Here is an 18,382-nt window from a genome sequence, read left to right as displayed (position 1 = left end):
TTGCTAAAAGGTATCAATTTCAACAATTTACAAATGTAATGTTAGCACAAAAAGGTTGGAATGTAGAGTTTAGCCGTCAGACGTTCGTTATCGCAATTTTTCCAACATTTCATGAAGGCAGCATCCGCATCCTGCTGTAGGTTTGTGTGCGTATGTTCACACAGGCAGAAAGGAAAGATGGCCGCCTGTGCACTACGTCGAGGGTTGCTTAGCGGTGTCAGCAAATTCAGCAGAAAACACTCCCACAGAATACTGAGTGTTCCTGACATTAACAGCGGCAATGAGGTGTTCAAGCCTCGGTTACAATGCCGAGCCTGCGGGCTGCTTGGGGGTGTTCAACAAAAGATGTTTATGTCGTCACGGTAAGACGCAGCGTCCTTCTGTCAAAGCTAACACACTCACACCAGAGGCTGTAGCTAGCTGCGACACGCGTACTGAGCGGGTACCTGAAAATTAAGGCTTTGGTCATTCTTGCAGAGGAGACTGCTGGAGGTGGGTGCTGTATTGTGCGCTTGGTGGGTTATATGTATTAGTATTCAGCACCAGCTCTGCTCGTCCTGTTCTTCTCACATGCTAACTAGCTAGCTAGCCAAGCAACCAGCGTGGGTTGAGCAAGAACTGCCTGATCCGGAGTGCCTCAAACCTGCTGAATCGAATCATTACATGTACACACCTACCTCTATTATGAAATCATACTTTGAAGAAAACTGTAAACGGATCCATTTTAGGAAGCTGCTGTTGGACTCAGCTGCCACTTTGAAGCTCAGGTTGAAAGTGTGTTTTTAGCATGACCGCGTTATCAACACATGTTTAATAAGCTTACCATCATCTATCATTAAACTTAGGAAAGCTTTTCAGTCAACTTTCCAAGATGTTCTTACATATTTACTTATTTTCTGTTTAACTTTGGCAACATCGAGACAATGCCGTCAGTGGCCTTTTGATTAGCTTTGCTTCTAAGAGGCTTTATCAAGCCGTAATGGTACCCTAATTTGTTAAGTAAAGGGGACCTAATTGTCATGGGAAATGAATCTTATACACCCAGCGATTTGTGAAAGTTCCATAATGTGCTCTTTCAATGCTTTTTTGCCGTCTGGACCACTTGTGAACAGCTCCAACTTCAAAAATACAGTTCGGACATTAAGCACCCCTAAATTGATTCATTTTAATGCCGGTAAATGATAAAAAATTGACATCTTATTGCTGAAAAAGCAGAAGAAGAGAGATATCCGTGACTCCTTTTGTGTAGTCTCCAAATCATCCAATCAGTCTTCCACTGAACAGTTCCTTTGGTCCCACGATTCGTTTTTTAAAGTTCATGTCTGCAGATATTTTTTTTATTTCAAAATTTACAAGTGTCCATAATATGTAGGTGCTTCTCCTCACTTACTCCATAAGGAGCAGGTGAGGAGAAGCAGGGGCTGAAATGATGAAACATGTCAGTGGAAAGTAAAATGAAATATTTCCCAGATCTGATTTTATGTCTGTTTTCAGCAACTTTTAATAAAATGTCGAGTAACTATAAGGATAACTTTTAGAAGCCCTTATCATGTTATTTGTGATGTAGTTCAGGCATCAATAACTGCTCTGGAATAGGTCAGAAAGCTAACCAGGGCTGAGGCAGTGGAAAACATGTGGCCAGATAGAGGAGAGATAAGAGAGACAGAAGGAGGAGCATCAAAAAAATCATGGAAAGAACAAAACAAAATTCTGAAAAAAAAAAACCCAAAAACATAGCTAAATGCCTTTTTTGCAGCGAGATGGATGAGATCCTGATGTATCTGGCAGCAGAAACAGAGAGATAGGAAAATCTTTGAAATACAAGAAAATCTGTTAGGAAAAACTGCAGATTAAAGATGCTCAAGGTAATGAAAAACAAGGTGGAATTGGCTCTAAGCTGTTTCCTGAATCGGAAGCTATAATCTTCTATTGTGATATTTATTTTTTGTACAAGGAAGTTTCTTTTTAGCAATTATTTATTTAACATAACTAGCAAGGAGGCAACCACAATTGCTACCTTGTTCAGATTAATTTGAATCTCTGCTGCCCTTATTAATATTGCTCTGGTCCTAAATTATGATTAGCTCATGTTTTCATCGGATTTCACAAATACTAGTAAAATGCCCAGTAATCCTTGTTAGGAGGTGTTTCCCATTGTTCAGACCTATGCATCCTGGCTAATTCATATACAAGTAGTAATTTTAAGAATGACTATTAACTGCTGGAAAGATAAAAAAAAAAACCTGACTTAAGTAAAGCCATTTCCCTTATCCTCTCTACATTCATTGGTCAATGGCACTGTGTTGTTATTTAGTTATTAATTCAGCTCAGGTTGACGCAAGTCGTTTTTTGGGGAGTTATTTAGAACAGAAAGCTCTTGATGACCTTAAATATTGACCCTTCAATATTAAAGTTGCTTGTGAGAATGAACAGCTTGGTACACCTAGTCAGTGTTCGCACAAAGTAAATGAAGTTTTGAACCCATAAAACACCTGATGGTTGACTGGGACCATTAATGTGTTCATACACAACTCTGCTGTGTTCAAACCCTTTAAAAAAAAAGGAATGAATATATGGCATATGGTAGAGCGCAGATCATACCTGTGTAGTTGTAATCTTTTCTAAACGTTTGTGTACTATAAAGAAATACGACTAGTCAAGAGATTCGATCCAGCATAATGGGAATATTTCAAAAAGACCAGCCTTGTTATGAAATATGGTGAATTCTGGTTGCCTGTGCAAATGTTCTAGGCATCGGATTTCACTTTCAGGTTTTTCCACAAAAAGAAGTGCTTTGCTGTGGGCAGATTTTACGAAGGAGGTAAAGGAAATCTTGAGCTGCTGAAATGGAGAATGATGCTGTCGACCCTGTTCATAATGTGAACTGCTTTAGTATTCATGTTCCTGCCACATGGCTGCCAGAATTATTTAGGTGATATTAAAACCCAAACGCTGTGGGTGGAGAGTGGTTGTTAGTTTGGACATTACCAGGAGTGCAATTTCCCCGTGCAGTGCATTTATTAATTATTCTTTTGGCTGTTGGGATTTAGAGTGTACTGTTAGGCTGATGAAGTTTTCCAAAATAAACTCATATCCTATTTTAGGATAAAATATTGCAAGATGGGGAGTTCTTTAATACTCTTTCATTCAGTGTGTTGATGTTGTTTTGATCAGAGAAGGAATGAAGCAAACTTAACAAACCTTGACCCAGCACATTTCTTTCTATTCCCTCTTTTAATCTGGTCATGTGGTCAAAGCTTGCAAACTTGGGGCTATCATTAGACCTTGACTTTGACTGTTTTGTTTTCTGAACAGATTTAGTAGGGTGAGCTCTTCTTCTGGGAGTCCAAACCTGCAGTTCTGACTTGTTGGTTAATATAAGGAAGTTGACCTTTTACCAGATGTGTTTCTGTAGCCAGAAACCAATTCCTGACATGAACAATGAGGGATGGAGTGTACATTAAATATCCACACGACACATAGGTGGACTTATGCCCTCTGATTTTACAGTAGTAGCAGCGACTCCAACTTTTAGTTATGTAAGCCTTGAATTATGTAGCCTAATAATACCTCTTGTCCTACAGATATTTTTGGCAGCTTTCAGGTTGAAGCGATGTGACTGTAAAGGCAAGTTGTTGACTAGGCCTGTTTTATCTGTTGTCTGAGGCTCCCTTGGCTATATTTAGGTCGGTGGTTGTCACCATGCCACATTGTATGGCATTTCTTACTTTGTTACAGGAACTGAACTAGACATCTCATGTGATACTGAGCTGATCTCACCTAGAACCCCTTTATATGTGCTTCAGTCCATCCAGCACATGTTAGATTGGTTGTTCTCATACAGTACTTGTTTATTCCTCAGCTGAGATATAATGAATCGTTTAAAGGTGCACAGATCTCCACCAGTGTTTTGCTAGACTCCTCAGTTATTATTTACATATACTGAAGAGCGTCTGGGATTTAGTATTACATGTCACCAGAAGGTTTAACAGTTGACCTTTAGCCCAGAAAACTGTTAAATATAGCAACAGGATGTTGGTGGATCACAGGGGTGAGGCTGGATTCAGCAAACGAATAAAATCCCAACTTTTCGGACCTGCTCTTACATTCTCAAGCCTTCCCTCATGGGAGAACTTGATGTCAAAAAATTGATACACAGCACATGCAAAACTATTCATACCCCTTGAACTTTCACACTACAACCACACATTTCATTGTACTATATTAGGATTTTATGTGAGAGCCCAACACAAAGTTTTCAGACCTGTTGACAAATAATAAACAGAAAAGTGTTCCATGCATTTGTAGTCAGGACCCGTAAACAAGTGACCTAATTCATAAATGGATTAGTAAATGATTATTTATGTAGTTTAACAACTATGTTGCCTTTCTGAGAACATGAAGTCCACTATATCTGAAACTTTTTGGTCTCCCTCCAAACAATTTACTTTAATTCCAAAACAAACAGAACGGTTAGAAAGTCACCTCTTCCTACAATAAATTATGTTACAATATACAAGCTTTGTATCATAATTGTGTGCAAATTCATCAGTTATTAGTTTAACTTCATCAATGTTCTCTGGATTTTTGTATTTAGTAGTTTTACATTTTTTATCACGCGTTCAGCAACATCCCCAGAATGTCTTCTGTATGAAATGCTTTCTGTCAGTCTGCAGCCTGAACACACACAGCACCCAGCATTCAGACAGCTGTGTGTTTATGAGTAGAGGGGATATTAAATGCTTTTAATTGGCTTTATGCTGTTTGAAGTTCAAGCTTCTTTATAACAGGGTTAGGCTGTTATTGTGCTGATTTGCCACAATGATGCTATAAATAGAAGTTCAGACCATGGTTTTATGGCAAGTGTAATCAGACCCTTGGATACATTGCTGCCAGTCCAGTAAACTTGACTCACTGGTAACCAGTTAAACACACAGACCATTCATAAGAGCAGAAACATCACACAGAATGTTTACTTCCTGCAGCTAGTAGCAGCTGGAGCTGCTAATGTTTGCTGCAACACAGCTGAGGCTAAACCTTTGAGGAATGAGTACAAAAACCTTTTTTAGAAGCACAATCGCTAAATATAGTTTTAATGGTAATATTTTTCTTTACAATCTATACTAATACTACTACAATGTTAGTCATTAAAACCACAAACTTTCATGCAGGCTACATGAAAGTATTTTTAGTAGTTGAAGGAAAAAGAGGAAATCAAAGTTTCTGAGTAAGAGCATAGAACTGCACAGTATAGAATGTGCCTTAATAGATGATCTCACAATGATCAGATGCTAAGGCAGCTCTTCAACATTTTATAATCCTTATAATAATAAGGCTTTGAACATCTCACAGAGCACTGTTCAGTCCACCATCTGAAGATGGAAAGGAGTATGGCCGTCCACCTGGACATGCAGCATGAGTATGGAGAGGATGTAGGGGGAAACGGCAAACGCAAACAAAAACACTTCATTTGGATAAGAACAGATGCCTCAACAGGCCATATGCGAATCTGTTGCTACTTTAGTCTGCCAGATTACACTATGAAACTCTCCAGTGATTGTAGACTGTCTGGAAGACTGAGACGGCGTGTTTAATTTTTGTATTGCCGCATTAAGTTGCTACTGGTTTACAGCAAATGCAACATACCAGCTCAAAGAATAAGTGGTTCACCACGGTCACTTGGTTTGAATCCAAAGTGCTCCCACACTGCAGCCGTCGTGTTCGCCTTTGAAAGCAATTCCATCTCTATTTTTCCAAATCTCAACTAGCGTTTCACTGGCTTGCTACTCCTCGCTGGGCTCTGATTTTACACTCTGAGGTACGTAACGAGACAATGCAACTGGCAAGTATCTGACGCAAGAGTTCACTGCTCCCTACGTTGAAGAAACCAGAAGGGTAGAGACCGATGCACCAGAGTAAAACCTTTATCATTCAGGGAGACACAAGAAATACAAACGAGCATAAAAACAGAAATTATTGAGCACATTTTAATTTGTCATGCGATCAATTTTATTCATTCGATTGAAAAACTGAATAATTACGACCATGTCGTGATTTAAAACAAGAAACAAGAGATTTTACGTTTATCATAAATTCTAAATATTTATTTGTGTGATCCAGTCCATAAACGATACTGTTGTCTATTAAGATAGAAACAACATTTTTAGATTGAGGTCAATAGTAGAAGTCATTCCAAAACTGCCAAACTCAAAACTCTCAACATGAGTATAACACAAAATGCAGTCTATAATATCCAAATTATATTACCTTCTGGATTAAATTGAAAGGATTTCAAATGGCATCTTTCATTTTCTGTGGCACAGAAATATAACCTGTCTGACGTCTTCTATTACCGCCTCCTACTCGCCCTAATCGTTGGCCGCATCCACAGATTGTCTATAAGGTTTAAGTTGGGAACTCTGGCAGGGATTATGTTCAACTTAAATCATGGTTATGAATAATTTTGAGAGTGACTGAATAGATACCAAACCTTTCAGTTTTGTAACCAGTTTAAACATTTTTTCTGACAATATTTAATGTGTTTTCAATAACTGTTAAAGTCTGAGGATCAGCCATGAGCTGCTGAGCTGAGCTTTTGGTTTCATGCACTTCCATTTAAAATCAGCCCAAATGCTCGGTTTTGTAACCATTTCTCACGGCAAAATCAGTTTAACTTGTGATGATTGATTTGCAGTAGTCATAAACGATAACCTGAAACCAACTTGCTGTGTAATATTAAATCCTGTTGACCATATATCCTCCTCATTAATCCAGCCCTTCGTCTGCGCTCTGAAGATTAGCTTTCACAGCGAGCACATGGGTATGAGTGTTATTTATTCGAAGTGACCAGCTGTTGTCATCATCACTGGTTAAGCATTGTGTGTGTTTTTGTTTTTTTAGAAAATAAGATACATGGACATGAATATAGGTCCAAAGGTATTTCTTTTTGCTGACCTCAGACAGGCAGAGGTGCTGATTTCCATTAGGCTGAAGGTGGGATATTGCCTTTCCTTTACCAAGCTGTACTTGTTTTGCCCAGACCCTGTGTTTTGCAGTTAATACAGACTTACTTAAAGGTGTGTGGGTGTGTGTGTGTGTGTGTGTGTGTGTGTGTGTGTGTGTGTGTGTGTTGCCTGTATTTTGCCAGGAACAGGCCTGAAGGAAAGGTTTTGGAGCCTGTCGGTGTATTTGAAGCAGTAAAGCAGCATGGCAAATATGAAACAGGACAGGTAAGACTATAATTATCCTGCAGCAGAGGGTGTACTTTAACTTGGGCTTCTTATGTTATCAAGTCATTCATGCATTTAGATTTCTTCATTTTTGTATCTTAAAGTTGGTCCTGTGTAGCGTGTTTGCTCCAAGATGTTTGGTAGTTGTCATGAATCTGTTACTCAGTATTGTTATTATAGCGTTCTTGCATGATCTTGTCTTGTATCATTAATCCAATCTAACTGATGCTGTATTAAACATCGATGAAAATCCCAGGGATTCATTCATTCTCTCCCTACTTGTTGTGCCCCCACCCCCCCACCCTCCAGCTGTTTCTCCACAGTGTATTTGGCTACAGAGGCATTGTTTTGTTTCCTTGGCACGCCCGCCTCTATGACCGAGACATCACCCCTCCTGTGTCTGACAGGTAACCTTTCAACTCTAGCAGATTTTACCTAACCTGTCCGCCTCAAACGTCTGCTTACAGTTCCGTAGCTTTGTGTGATGAGTTGTTAAAGTAAAACTCTTATGTTTTCCTCCCACAGCAAACCTGAGCCCCCCGGAGCCCACGGATCTAAGGAGGTGAAGGGGAAGACTCACACCTACTACCAGGTCCTCATCGACACTAGGGACTGCCCTCACATAGTGAGTAATGATGCCGATTTTACACACAGCCACTTTGTTTTACCTAAATCTACAGCTGTCTGCATATGAAATGTTTGTTTTATTCAACTTTTTAAAAGAATGTATGGTTCAAACAGAAAATGTCACATTGCTTTGACTGAAGACACCAAGCATTGATAAGGATCTACTCCTCATCCATTCAGTATATTGTTCAAATATGAACAGATTATATAAATGAACTGCAAACATCCAGAAGCCCACCAGCATCTCTTACTGCTGCATAGCTGCAGCATCTCAGCATGTTCATAATCTATTAAAAGCAGGATTGTTGTTGTGTTTTTGCTAACACATCTAAATAACGTTTTCATTATGATCTCTGTGCTCAACACACTCGGAGAAAGGTCAAAAACTGTGTAATTTCTCTGTCACACCACTAGTAGGCGAAAAGTGGTGTCCAGCAGCGCCTCGTAGCCGTGTTCCTTTTTCGTACACGTCCGTCCGGTAACAGGCGGGAACTGGATAAAAAGCCTCTCTGATGATCGAGGTGACGGGGTAGAAAATGAGCACTTTGCTGGAGAAGCATCGTTGTATTCAAGAGTCAGCAGCCTAAACAGTACTCTGCAATCTGCCGTTGCTATTGTTGATATTTTCTTTTTCTGTTGATTTTAAACTGGTTGGCATCCGTTATGGTGTGCACATTCATTTCTACTGATTAGTCATACTGCATATGAGCCAGGGCTTTCTCATACAAGAACATTGTTTTGCCTGTCTACACGACATGGACGACCTAGAGTTTTAAAACAATTTCCTCTCTGGAACCAGTTCTTAAATCATGCTGTTGTCAGAGAAAATGCTCTGTGGCCTGGTGTCAATGAGCGTCAATCATGTCCTTAGGTAGAGTGTATGTTAAGATGATATGGTTCAGTTGATATGTCTACTTAGTGGTAAATCTGGATTTCCCCTCACTATGAAGTTAAACGTTTTTTTTTTTTTACATATTAAAAGATGTGCTGAGTAATCTGCTGGTGACCGTCGTTGGCTGATCTTCATATTGATTTTCATCTTGACCGGTGATCAGCCTGTCAAAATTCAATAACCACTCACAACAGAAGGGCTAAAAAAGATCATTTGGAAGTTGTTTATTATAGATCTGGAAGAGAAAATGATTGAGGCAGGTCAGAGCTTTACGAAAGCCACCACCGGTGAGGTATTATCGGAAGTTGAGCTTTATGTATGTGATTGTGAGTTTGTTCTGTGTTTGACAGTCTCAGAGGTCTCAGACTGAGGCAGTGACATTTCTGGCCAACCATGACGACAGCAGAGCCTTGTACGCCATCCCAGGTATGCAGCAGTAGATGAGACGGGGCAGGATGCACACACATCCCTGAAGGCTCTCAGTAACATTCCTAATAGGATGCTTTTAAACAGGCTTCCTACAGAGTCTGGAAAAGTCTGGGATTAGTTTTAATCAGTTCCCAGGTCTGGAAAAGAAAACAGCGTGTCAAAAAATGTTTGATTTTTTTTTTTTTCTTCTTTCTTTTTCCAAGTTTTTCTTTTCCTCAACGAAAAAACAAATGTCGTACAAAACTTTATAAATATACTTCTTTTGACTGATTTATGTTACTGTGACATCCTTTTCTTTTATTTGCCAACTTGCACATTTCACGTAACTTTTTAAATTAGTTTTATTTTGGTTTTGATTTACTGAATGAATACATATTCATAAAAAAGGTCAAACCACTTTACTGCCTGTTTGGTCTGCAGTCGAGATGAGCCTAAACTATACATGTGGGTCTTACATAAATAGTTAGTCTAGGATACTCCATAGTTTGCAGCTATAGTAGAGGTGATTTAAACCTATTTTCACAACACAAAGCAGTGAAGTGGTCCTTCACACAATGCTAAACCCAAATTAACATTGTGTTGTTTATTTGTGGAACCTATAGCTAACAAGACCTGACTTCTATTAATGAGATTGAAGTTTAATACTTAAGGTATTAGTACCAAGGTATTAGTACTAAGGTATTAGAACTAAGGTATTAGTACTAAGTATTAGTACTAATACCTTAGTTCTAATACCTTAGTACTTAAAGGCATGGCCTTTAAGTACTAAGGTAATGTATTAGAACTAAGGTATTAGTACTAAGGTATTAGTACTAAGTATTAGTACTAAGGTATTAGTACTAAGGTATTAGAACTAAGGTATTAGTACTAAGGTATTAGTACTAAGGTATTAGTACTAAGTATTAGTACTAATACCTTAGTTCTAATACCTTAGTACTTAAAGGCATGGCCTTTAAGTACTAAGGTATTAGAACTAAGGTATTAGTACTAAGGTATTAGTACTAAGGTATTAGTACTAAGTATTAGTACTAAGGTATTAGTACTAAGGTATTAGTACTAAGGTATTAGTACTAAGTATTAGTACTAATACCTTAGTACTTAAAGGCATGGCCTTTAAGTACTAAGGTAATGTATTAGAACTAAGGTATTAGTACTAAGGTATTAGTACTAAGGCCCGGCAGGGAAAAAAATCTGGAAATTTGAGTCTGGAAAATGATGGAACTTTATAATCAGTAACATGGAAGAACCCTGGTAATGAAATTAGAGACATCTATTGGTGACTGTAATATCCACCTTAGTTGAATATCGAACCAGAACCAGTATTTCTGATGACTCAGACTGTGTCCTTCTGTCATCTTGTCTAATGTGCTGATATCTGTAGACCGAACTCATCTTGACACCAGACTGCGGCTCAGTTCTGTTGTTCGAATGTCCAGTTTTATGTTATGAGACAGTTCTGAGTCCCTCTCATATGACTTCCTGTCCCTCCTCCAGGTCTGGACTATGTGAGCCATGAAGATATCCTGCCTTACAACTCAGCAGAGCAGATCCCAATCCAGCATGAACTGTTTGAGCGCTTCCTCATGTACAACCCCCCGAAATGTAAACACTGCTCCTCATTGCATCAAATTTCACACATCTTCACATTGTATCTTAGATCCCTTCAATAACTTTGTATTGAATCTTCCACTAAATAATCAGAAGGCTTCTTACAGAGCAGATGTAAAGGTCTTATCCCATGTTTCGGCTTAGTGATGAATAGAACAATGAGTTTTAGTGGCTGTGGAGTCAAAAACTTTGCATGCAAGTCTTATAAACTAAAATACGTTTATGTTGACAGTAACTATTTGTGTTTTTGTTCTCCTTTGCACATCGTAGCTCCTCCATTTACATCCAGAGACACCCTGAAGGCCTGGCAGGAGAAGAACCACCCCTGGTTGGAGCTGTCTGACGTCCACAGGGAGACCACAGAGAACATTCGGGTCACAGTTATCCCTTTCTACATGGGAATGAGGGTGGGTGTTCTGGAGTGTGTAGCTATAATTCAGTGTTGGAGCACAGCAGGTCCACGCCAGGTTTTGCTCTGCCTGTGTTGTATAGGTGTCTGCCTGTTAAAACTTTGAGGACATAAATAACTGCTCAGATTTATTCTAGATGTTCTTTATGGTTTACAAAAAATTGTTTTTTTTTTTTTTTGGTTCTCAGGAGGCCCAGAACTCTCACGTGTACTGGGTGAGTAATGTATAGTAGCTGTTATAAATGATTACAGCTTCAAGTGAACAGCATCATCAGGTGGTGTTTTCCTGCAGTGGCGTTACTGTATCCGTCTCGAGAATTTGGGTAATGAGGTGGTTCAGCTGAGAGAGAGACACTGGAGGATCTTCAGCCTGTCGGGAACCCTGGAAACGGTCCGAGGCCGAGGCGTTGTAGGCAGGGTTAGTATGAAAGCAACATGTTTTTGTCTCCACAGTGAAGGGGTAGGTATAGCTGCACATCATCAGTCACCGATGATATTTCCAGAATACAAAAGGTCTCTTAAAAAGCAAAACGATGTCCAAATGAATGCAAATAAACAGAAAAGCATCAATTATTCCTACTACTGCTTAAATAATAATCCACATTGATTAATACAGGTATAATGATGCTATAAGACTTATTTATATCGGCTTGGAATTATAGACTGAAATAAAACTATAGAATAAACGGCCATTACATTTTTTTCTATTCTGCTTATTGCACATACTATTATATATTGCATTATATACCTTTTTATAAAGTAACTCTGGAAGTATGTCAAGTTGATATTAGCTGGTAAATTAACTCTTTCCTGGACTATCTGCTCTGATAGCCAGCCTGCAGCCCTCTGTTTAGCAGACAGGCTGCATATTGTGCCAACTGTTGTTTCAAACAGCATCGACTTGCTACAGGAACATCTAAAAGAAAATTTTATTTTCGTGAAAACGTTAATTTGTTTTTCACTCGTTTCAGAAAGTGTAACTCTTACATAGATTCAGAGCACAAAGTGAAACATTTCGAGCCTTTATATCTAGTAATTTTGATGATTACAGCTTACAGAGAATGAAAACCCAAAATTCAGTGTCTTAGAAAATTAGAATATTACATAAGATCGATAAAAAAGGATATTTTAATCCCAATTAGCAGGCTTCTGAAAAGTCTACTCATTTCTATACACTCAGTACATGGTTGGGGCTCCTTTTGCATGAGTTACTGCAACAATGCAGTGTGGCATGGAGGAGATCAGTCTGCGGTTCTGCTTTGGTGTGATGGAAGCTCAGGTTGCTTTGATAGCAGCCTGCAGGTCATCTGCATTGTTGGGTCTGTGGTCACTCATCTTCCTCAGCAAACAGTCAGTTTGCTGGTCAGTCTAGTAACACCGTGGTCGTAGAACCAGCTTTTGGTACTTTTGGCTTTGTGGGCTGGTGCAAAGTCCTGCTGGAAAATGAAATCAGCATCTCCATAAAGCTTGTCAGCAGAAAGAAGCATGAAGTGCTCTTAAAATCTCCTGGTAGATGGCTGCGTTGACTGTGGACTTCAGAAAACAGAGTGGACCAACACCAACAGATGACATGGTAGCCCAAATCATCCCTGACTGGAAACTTCATGCTGGAGTTCAAGCAACGTAGATTCTGTGCCTCTCCATTCTTCCTCCAGACTCTGGGACCTTCATTTCCAAATGAAATGCAGAATTTACTTTCATCTGAAAAGATAACTGGACCAATGAGCAACAGTCCAGTTCTTTTCTCTTCCCAGGTAAGATATTTCTGATGTTCTCTCTGGTTCAGGGGTGGCTTGACACGAGGAATGTGGCATTTGAAACCCATGTGTAGGATTTGTTTGTGTTTGGTGGTTCATAATGAGCTGACTCCAGCCTCAGTCCACTCTTTGTGAAGCTCCCCCAATGTGCTGAAGGGATTTTGCATGACAATCCTCTTAAGGCTGCAGTTATCCCTGTGATAGGAGGACATTTTTCTACAAAACTTTTGCTTCCACTCAACTTTCTATGAATATTCTTTGATACAGCACTATGGTGTCATTGACTGTCCTCTGGACATCTGTCCAGTCAGCAGTCTTCCCCATGGTTGTTTAGCCCACTGACCCAGACTGAGAGACCATTTAAAGGCTCAGGAAACATTTGCAGTTTTCTGTGAGTTGATTAGGATGCAACACTGTGGGTTTTAATATTTCACTTTTTCCAGAATATAAACATTTTTGAATTTTGGGTTTTCATTATCTGTAAGCATCAACATTACTTGAAATAAAATCTTAACATATTTCAGTGTAATGAATTTACTTAATGAGTTTCACTTTCTGAAATGAGTGACAAAAAACATTGAACTTTTTCACAATGTAGCTGTAAAACTGATGGATGGCACCCTTTATGTTCCCCACCATGGATGACTGTCTGTTTTTCACAAGTGGAGTGTTTCCAATCAGAAGGAATATTTCTTTCTTGTAACTGATGGAAAGATGTAATCGCCTTTAGCCAGCTGACTGGTGAGAACCCGTCTCACATTTTCCCTGACATTTCATTAAAACAGAAACGGTGTGTTGGGTGATATTAATGCTGTTAAAGCTGTCTTTTAAAACAGGCTGTGTTGTCTACTACACAGTGCTGTGTGTTCTGACTGGGAACTATTTGTTCCAAGCTTGGTGACAATGAGGAGCTTTTCTTTACTGAGATCAGTGAATTCCATCCGCTGTCTTCATCTCTCCACTCGTCATGCATGTGTTAGTTGTTCTCCTTTTTCACCAAACCTGATTTAACTGGTTGCAACATTAGCAGAGTTCTGCAGACCTTCATAACAAGCTTAGGAGGCCGTTCACCCCTCGAAATTAGAGGTCTTTGCAGGTAACTGTCTAAAATGGGTAGGAGCTGAGGAAGTAGCTGTAGGAAAGATGTCCCTGTTTCACAATGGTTTCTGGTCTGAGCTTAGCAAACAACTAAACTATTCAGATTGCAGAAGGTAAAATTAAGTTTGAACCCAGAAGTAATGGTAACAGTCACTTGTTCAAGCTGGGATTTACCTTGTTGCAGAGCATGGAGTACCCCAGGTAATGCAAGCAGCAGGGACTGAATGTCCACAGGGATGTTGTGATGGCAGCATAATTCAGGGTTGCTGCGGTTGGTCAGGCTGAGACTTAACAATGTTATCTTTCCACACATGAGAGAATCATGAACATACAGAATGGTCTGAAGTTTCCCAAGAATCTGTAAGATGTGCTGAAAAAGGATTTATACGGTGGTCTCTTGGAAAAGTAGCACAACTCCAGTTTTTCTTTTCTTTTACCTGTTTTATATTTTTTGAGATCAAAATAAAGAAACATTGAAATAGAAATATTTATTGTCAGGTGTTTCTGAACATCTTACACTATTGCTATTATTCATTATTATTCACTAAAAATAAAACAAGCTGGTGTGTTTCCTGTTTACACAGCAGTGTTTGTACTTACAGGAGCCTGTGCTATCCAAAGAACAGCCAGCCTTCCAATACAGCAGCCACGTGTCTCTACAAGCCCCCAGTGGTCATATGTGGTGAGTGTGGTGTCCTACATATAAAGTCCCAGTCAGAAGTTTTCATACACACATTGTCCCGCTGGAACTCCCTGCTGTTTCCAAGTTTCAACCATCAGACCCAAACTATCATCCTCAGATAAAAAGAAATCAAGTTCAATGTTTAGCCACGTTCAGGTATTTTGGCTTTTTTCAAGTTGGACAAAAAAACAAAGTAGCGTGGCACTGCAAATTACGTCGAGTGCATGTTCCGACAGAGTTGGGCAATACCAACAGTCTGTTTTACCACCTTAACCAGTGCCACACACAGGAGCAGCAGAATGTAAAACTTTACAATCCCAGGCGAGAGCGAGTGCTAAATTCAATTCAATTTAAAAATACTTTATCAATCCCAAAGGGAAATAAATCCCTGCCACCTCTTCCTCTCCCCGAAAACAACACCTGAACAGCGGCAACAACCAACCAGAGTTGGCTTTCTCATCCATTATGTTAAAACAAATCGAGGCAAGACAGAAACGGTGCGAGACAGAGCGCTGTCTGCTAAAACCAGCCGCCACAGAGACGGTTTCTTCCCCCAGGCTGTTCCTCTGAAGAACACTTGACAAGAGTCAGAGTACACCATGCTGCTTGGACTGATATCACATTATCTTTCCTGTAAAGTCACTTATGTATGTTTAAAAGATATTTTTTATTTCGACAAATAAAATAAAAATCTTCACTGTGTACCAGAGTCAAATTCCTTGTTTGCGTTCACAAACGTGGCGATAAAGCTGATTCTGAATTTATCAGTTGAATAATGTTCGATGACACGCTCAACTTTTGAAAATAAAATCTTTAAATCAAAAATAACCTTCTGATGTCTTCAAATCTCACTTCATAGTACCAGGGAACGTTAAAGATTGACAAAATAGGGATTTGTTTTATACCATGATATTGATTGACTGATGTGAAAAATATCGTGATAGGACTTGTTTCATATCACCCAGCTCTAGTTCAGTATCAACATGGGCTGCTGTTCCAACATCTTCCTGTTTGATTGACTTGAGCCTTGCTGGTTTCGTGGGTTTTCCAGTTTCTGTTCATATGAATGCAACAGCTTGGGTCCGATAGTTGAAACATAGTTGGGTGTCCCAACAGGACATTGATTCCAACCACGCATGTAAAAATGGTTCTAACCCAAAACCTGAACATTTGATTGCTTAAAAGCTGGGTCCATGTCAGGAAAGCATCTTATTTAAATGAGCTCTGCTATTTTTGATGGGATGATTGGTCATAAATCCAACCAGAATGATGCCAACAGCTTGTCGATGATTATAAACATTATGAGCTTGAGTTTGAACTTGCTAAAGGACATGTATTCAAATATGAGAAGGGGTATGTATATATTTGAGCTTTTTCTTATTATTTTGATCCTGTGTGGTTCAGAGAAAATCCAAATTCAAACCAGTTCTGTTTAAAAATTGTCAAAGTGTACTGTGTTTATTTTATGTGTATTAAAACCCGCATAACGTATAAATAAGAAGGTAGTAATACGAAGCCCATAATTAATGTGGCGTTTGTCTTAATGGTTGTAAGTGTTTGTATCCTTCTGACCAAAACTCAGGATTGTGTGTAAATGAAGTGTCTTCATCCTTAGTAAGGCCAGCCGTTCGTTCTCAGTCATTCTGAATCATCTCCTGCTGTTAGCCACAGTGAGTGAAACAATTCAGACCCATTGTTTTTCTTCAGGGGGACATTTCGTATTGAAAGGACCGATGGCTCCCACTTTGACGTCCGGATTCCACCTTTCTCCCTGGAAAGCAACAAAGATGACAAAGCGCCCCCTGCTGGCTACACATTCTAACTTTCACCTGCCTGTGTGAGGCCTCTGTTGCCATGCCAGTCCTGGCTGGGTTGTCTCTGTAGTTGTCCTTCCCCTGTGACCCTGCACCAGCATTCAGTCAGTTTGGGCAAAGGGAGACTATAGAAGTGTCTACATGATCCACATACTGGTCCATCTAGCTGCTTTTCTGTCAGGCCGCACCCAGCAGCAGAGTGGAATTGATTACATGACAGGGTAGAAATTCACTCTGCTGTTCTGTGTGTTCTTGAGCCATGTTTTTTAGAGATCCGGTTTTCTAGTTTGAGAAAGCAGGATGACTCTGTATGGTCATCTGTGTTGAGGTTACAGTTTTTATTTTACCTGGAACCTTTTCCTCTTATCATGCTTTATAAGCATCAGACTACCTAGTTAGAGCTGAGGTACGCCTGACTACTCAGAGCCATGTAAGAGTGTTACTACATATATAATCTTTCACAGTACCTCCTAGGGACTTCTTCAGTATTTGTCTGTATATGTTCCGTTGTGCAAACTTATCAGGCCACAGGATTAGTTTGATTCGATTCAAAATGAAAGATTTTAATGTAGCTTTCCCACAGTTTGAACCACCAACAGGGTTCATGCTACACGGACCCAGTTCTTTCCTTTAAAAAGATAAGAGTTGGTTTTCTTAATATGATTGGGTACTAAAAATATATTACTGATCGTTTTGACATTCATTAGTTAATATTAGAATGTAAAAAAAAAAATGTGGCTCCCTGGTTTTAAAAACAGCCATTATATAAATTAGAAGATATGTATAGCAGTGTTGTTACTGCCAGTGCTTGACATCTGTAGGCGCTCTCCGCCTGTGATGTCAGTTGAGTCTAAGCTAAGTGCTCTTTCCCTCTTGTTTGACTAAAACTAAACACCCAGCATAACAAATGTTGCAGTACTTTGTGCAGATTTTAATGGAACTGCCTCAAACAATGAATTTATTGGGAGGTCCAATTTTGATTTGAAAAAAGTCCAGTTGATAATTATTGTTTTGAGATAATGAAGATGTCCACTGTGATTCGATGTTAAACCTCAACCTCTAGTTTGTAGTCCACTGTGTGTATTGACAGCCAAATATATCCCTCCTCCTTCAGGCCAGGCTATAGTCTTTGAATAACAGAAGCCACATAACAAAAAGCATAAAAGCCAAGCAGTAGGCAGCCAGTGTTTTATGTGGGCGGGGAAACAGGTTTGCACTTTTGTGTTTAAGGGACATGTCTACCATTTGATGGATGTCTTTGGCTGTTTGACTTTGAGTGAGAGATCGATGAGCCTAACATTTCCCCCTTAAAGTAAAGACAGAAGCTAACATTGTTGCTTTAGTGATTCCAAGCAACTCTGATGTTTGAAATACTGTAAATAGAGATGTAATTAAAAGAAAAGGAAATAAACATTTTCAAAGATTTGTATTTTGTATTTTCTGTGCATAGACTACTGCTCATGAAGATATAATTCAAGAATACAATATGGGGCCCTTGAACAATAAAAACACATTTTAGGCAGATGTAGTTTTAATGTTGATCACCACCAGATGGCAGTAGAGTCGTTCCACTGATCGCATGTTTCCATGTTTTCCTCAAAAGCCTCATGAAATACGTATGTTTAATTTTAGGCAACTTACCAATAGGTTGAAACCTCACTATAAAGTATAAACAAAATGAAAATGTTTAATGAAGCTTCAGATTTTATTTTTAATATTAAGGAATTAAAATATTTATAGATGAACATTAGAGATTAATGAATAGGCTAATTAAAACAGTTATCACATAGAGCACTCAAACAGGATATTTTTGTTTGTGATGTGTTTCTTCTCACTG

At 39.1% G+C, this 18,382-nt stretch overlaps 1 protein-coding gene across 2 annotated transcripts; it reads left to right on the top strand.

Moving 5' to 3' along the window:
* The first annotated feature begins 144 nt into the window (after positions 1-144).
* poldip2 (polymerase (DNA-directed), delta interacting protein 2) lies at positions 145-17,970 on the top strand. Of its 2 annotated transcripts, none has more exons than XM_047391304.1 (11): positions 145-362; positions 7,148-7,229; positions 7,539-7,636; positions 7,755-7,854; positions 9,099-9,174; positions 10,672-10,779; positions 11,056-11,192; positions 11,383-11,409; positions 11,487-11,612; positions 14,652-14,731; positions 16,439-17,970. In XM_047391304.1, exons 1-11 carry the CDS (start codon positions 178-180, stop codon positions 16,551-16,553), a joined length of 1,134 nt encoding a protein of 377 aa, XP_047247260.1. In that variant the 5' UTR covers positions 145-177; the 3' UTR covers positions 16,554-17,970. The 2 variants fall into 2 exon arrangements, with proteins under 2 accessions (XP_047247260.1, XP_047247261.1); XM_047391305.1 differs by having other exon boundaries at positions 146-362; positions 7,154-7,229.
* Positions 17,971-18,382: the final 412 nt, after the last annotated feature.

This window comes from Girardinichthys multiradiatus, chromosome 18 (genome assembly GCF_021462225.1).
Source record: "Girardinichthys multiradiatus isolate DD_20200921_A chromosome 18, DD_fGirMul_XY1, whole genome shotgun sequence".
NCBI lineage: Eukaryota > Metazoa > Chordata > Actinopteri > Cyprinodontiformes > Goodeidae > Girardinichthys > Girardinichthys multiradiatus.
This window is presented reverse-complemented; position numbering and strand designations above follow the sequence as displayed.

Excerpts from the sequence above, each read along its gene's own strand:
- poldip2 (XM_047391304.1), top strand. The coding sequence starts at position 178 with ATGGCCGCCTGTGCACTACGTCGAGGGTTGCTTAGCGGTGTCAGCAAA. Across the intron at positions 7,637-7,754 it reads ACCCCTCCTGTGTCTGACAG|CAAACCTGAGCCCCCCGGAG; the intron begins GTAACCTTTCAA and ends TTCCTCCCACAG. Across the intron at positions 14,732-16,438 it reads GCCCCCAGTGGTCATATGTG|GGGGACATTTCGTATTGAAA; the intron begins GTGAGTGTGGTG and ends GTTTTTCTTCAG.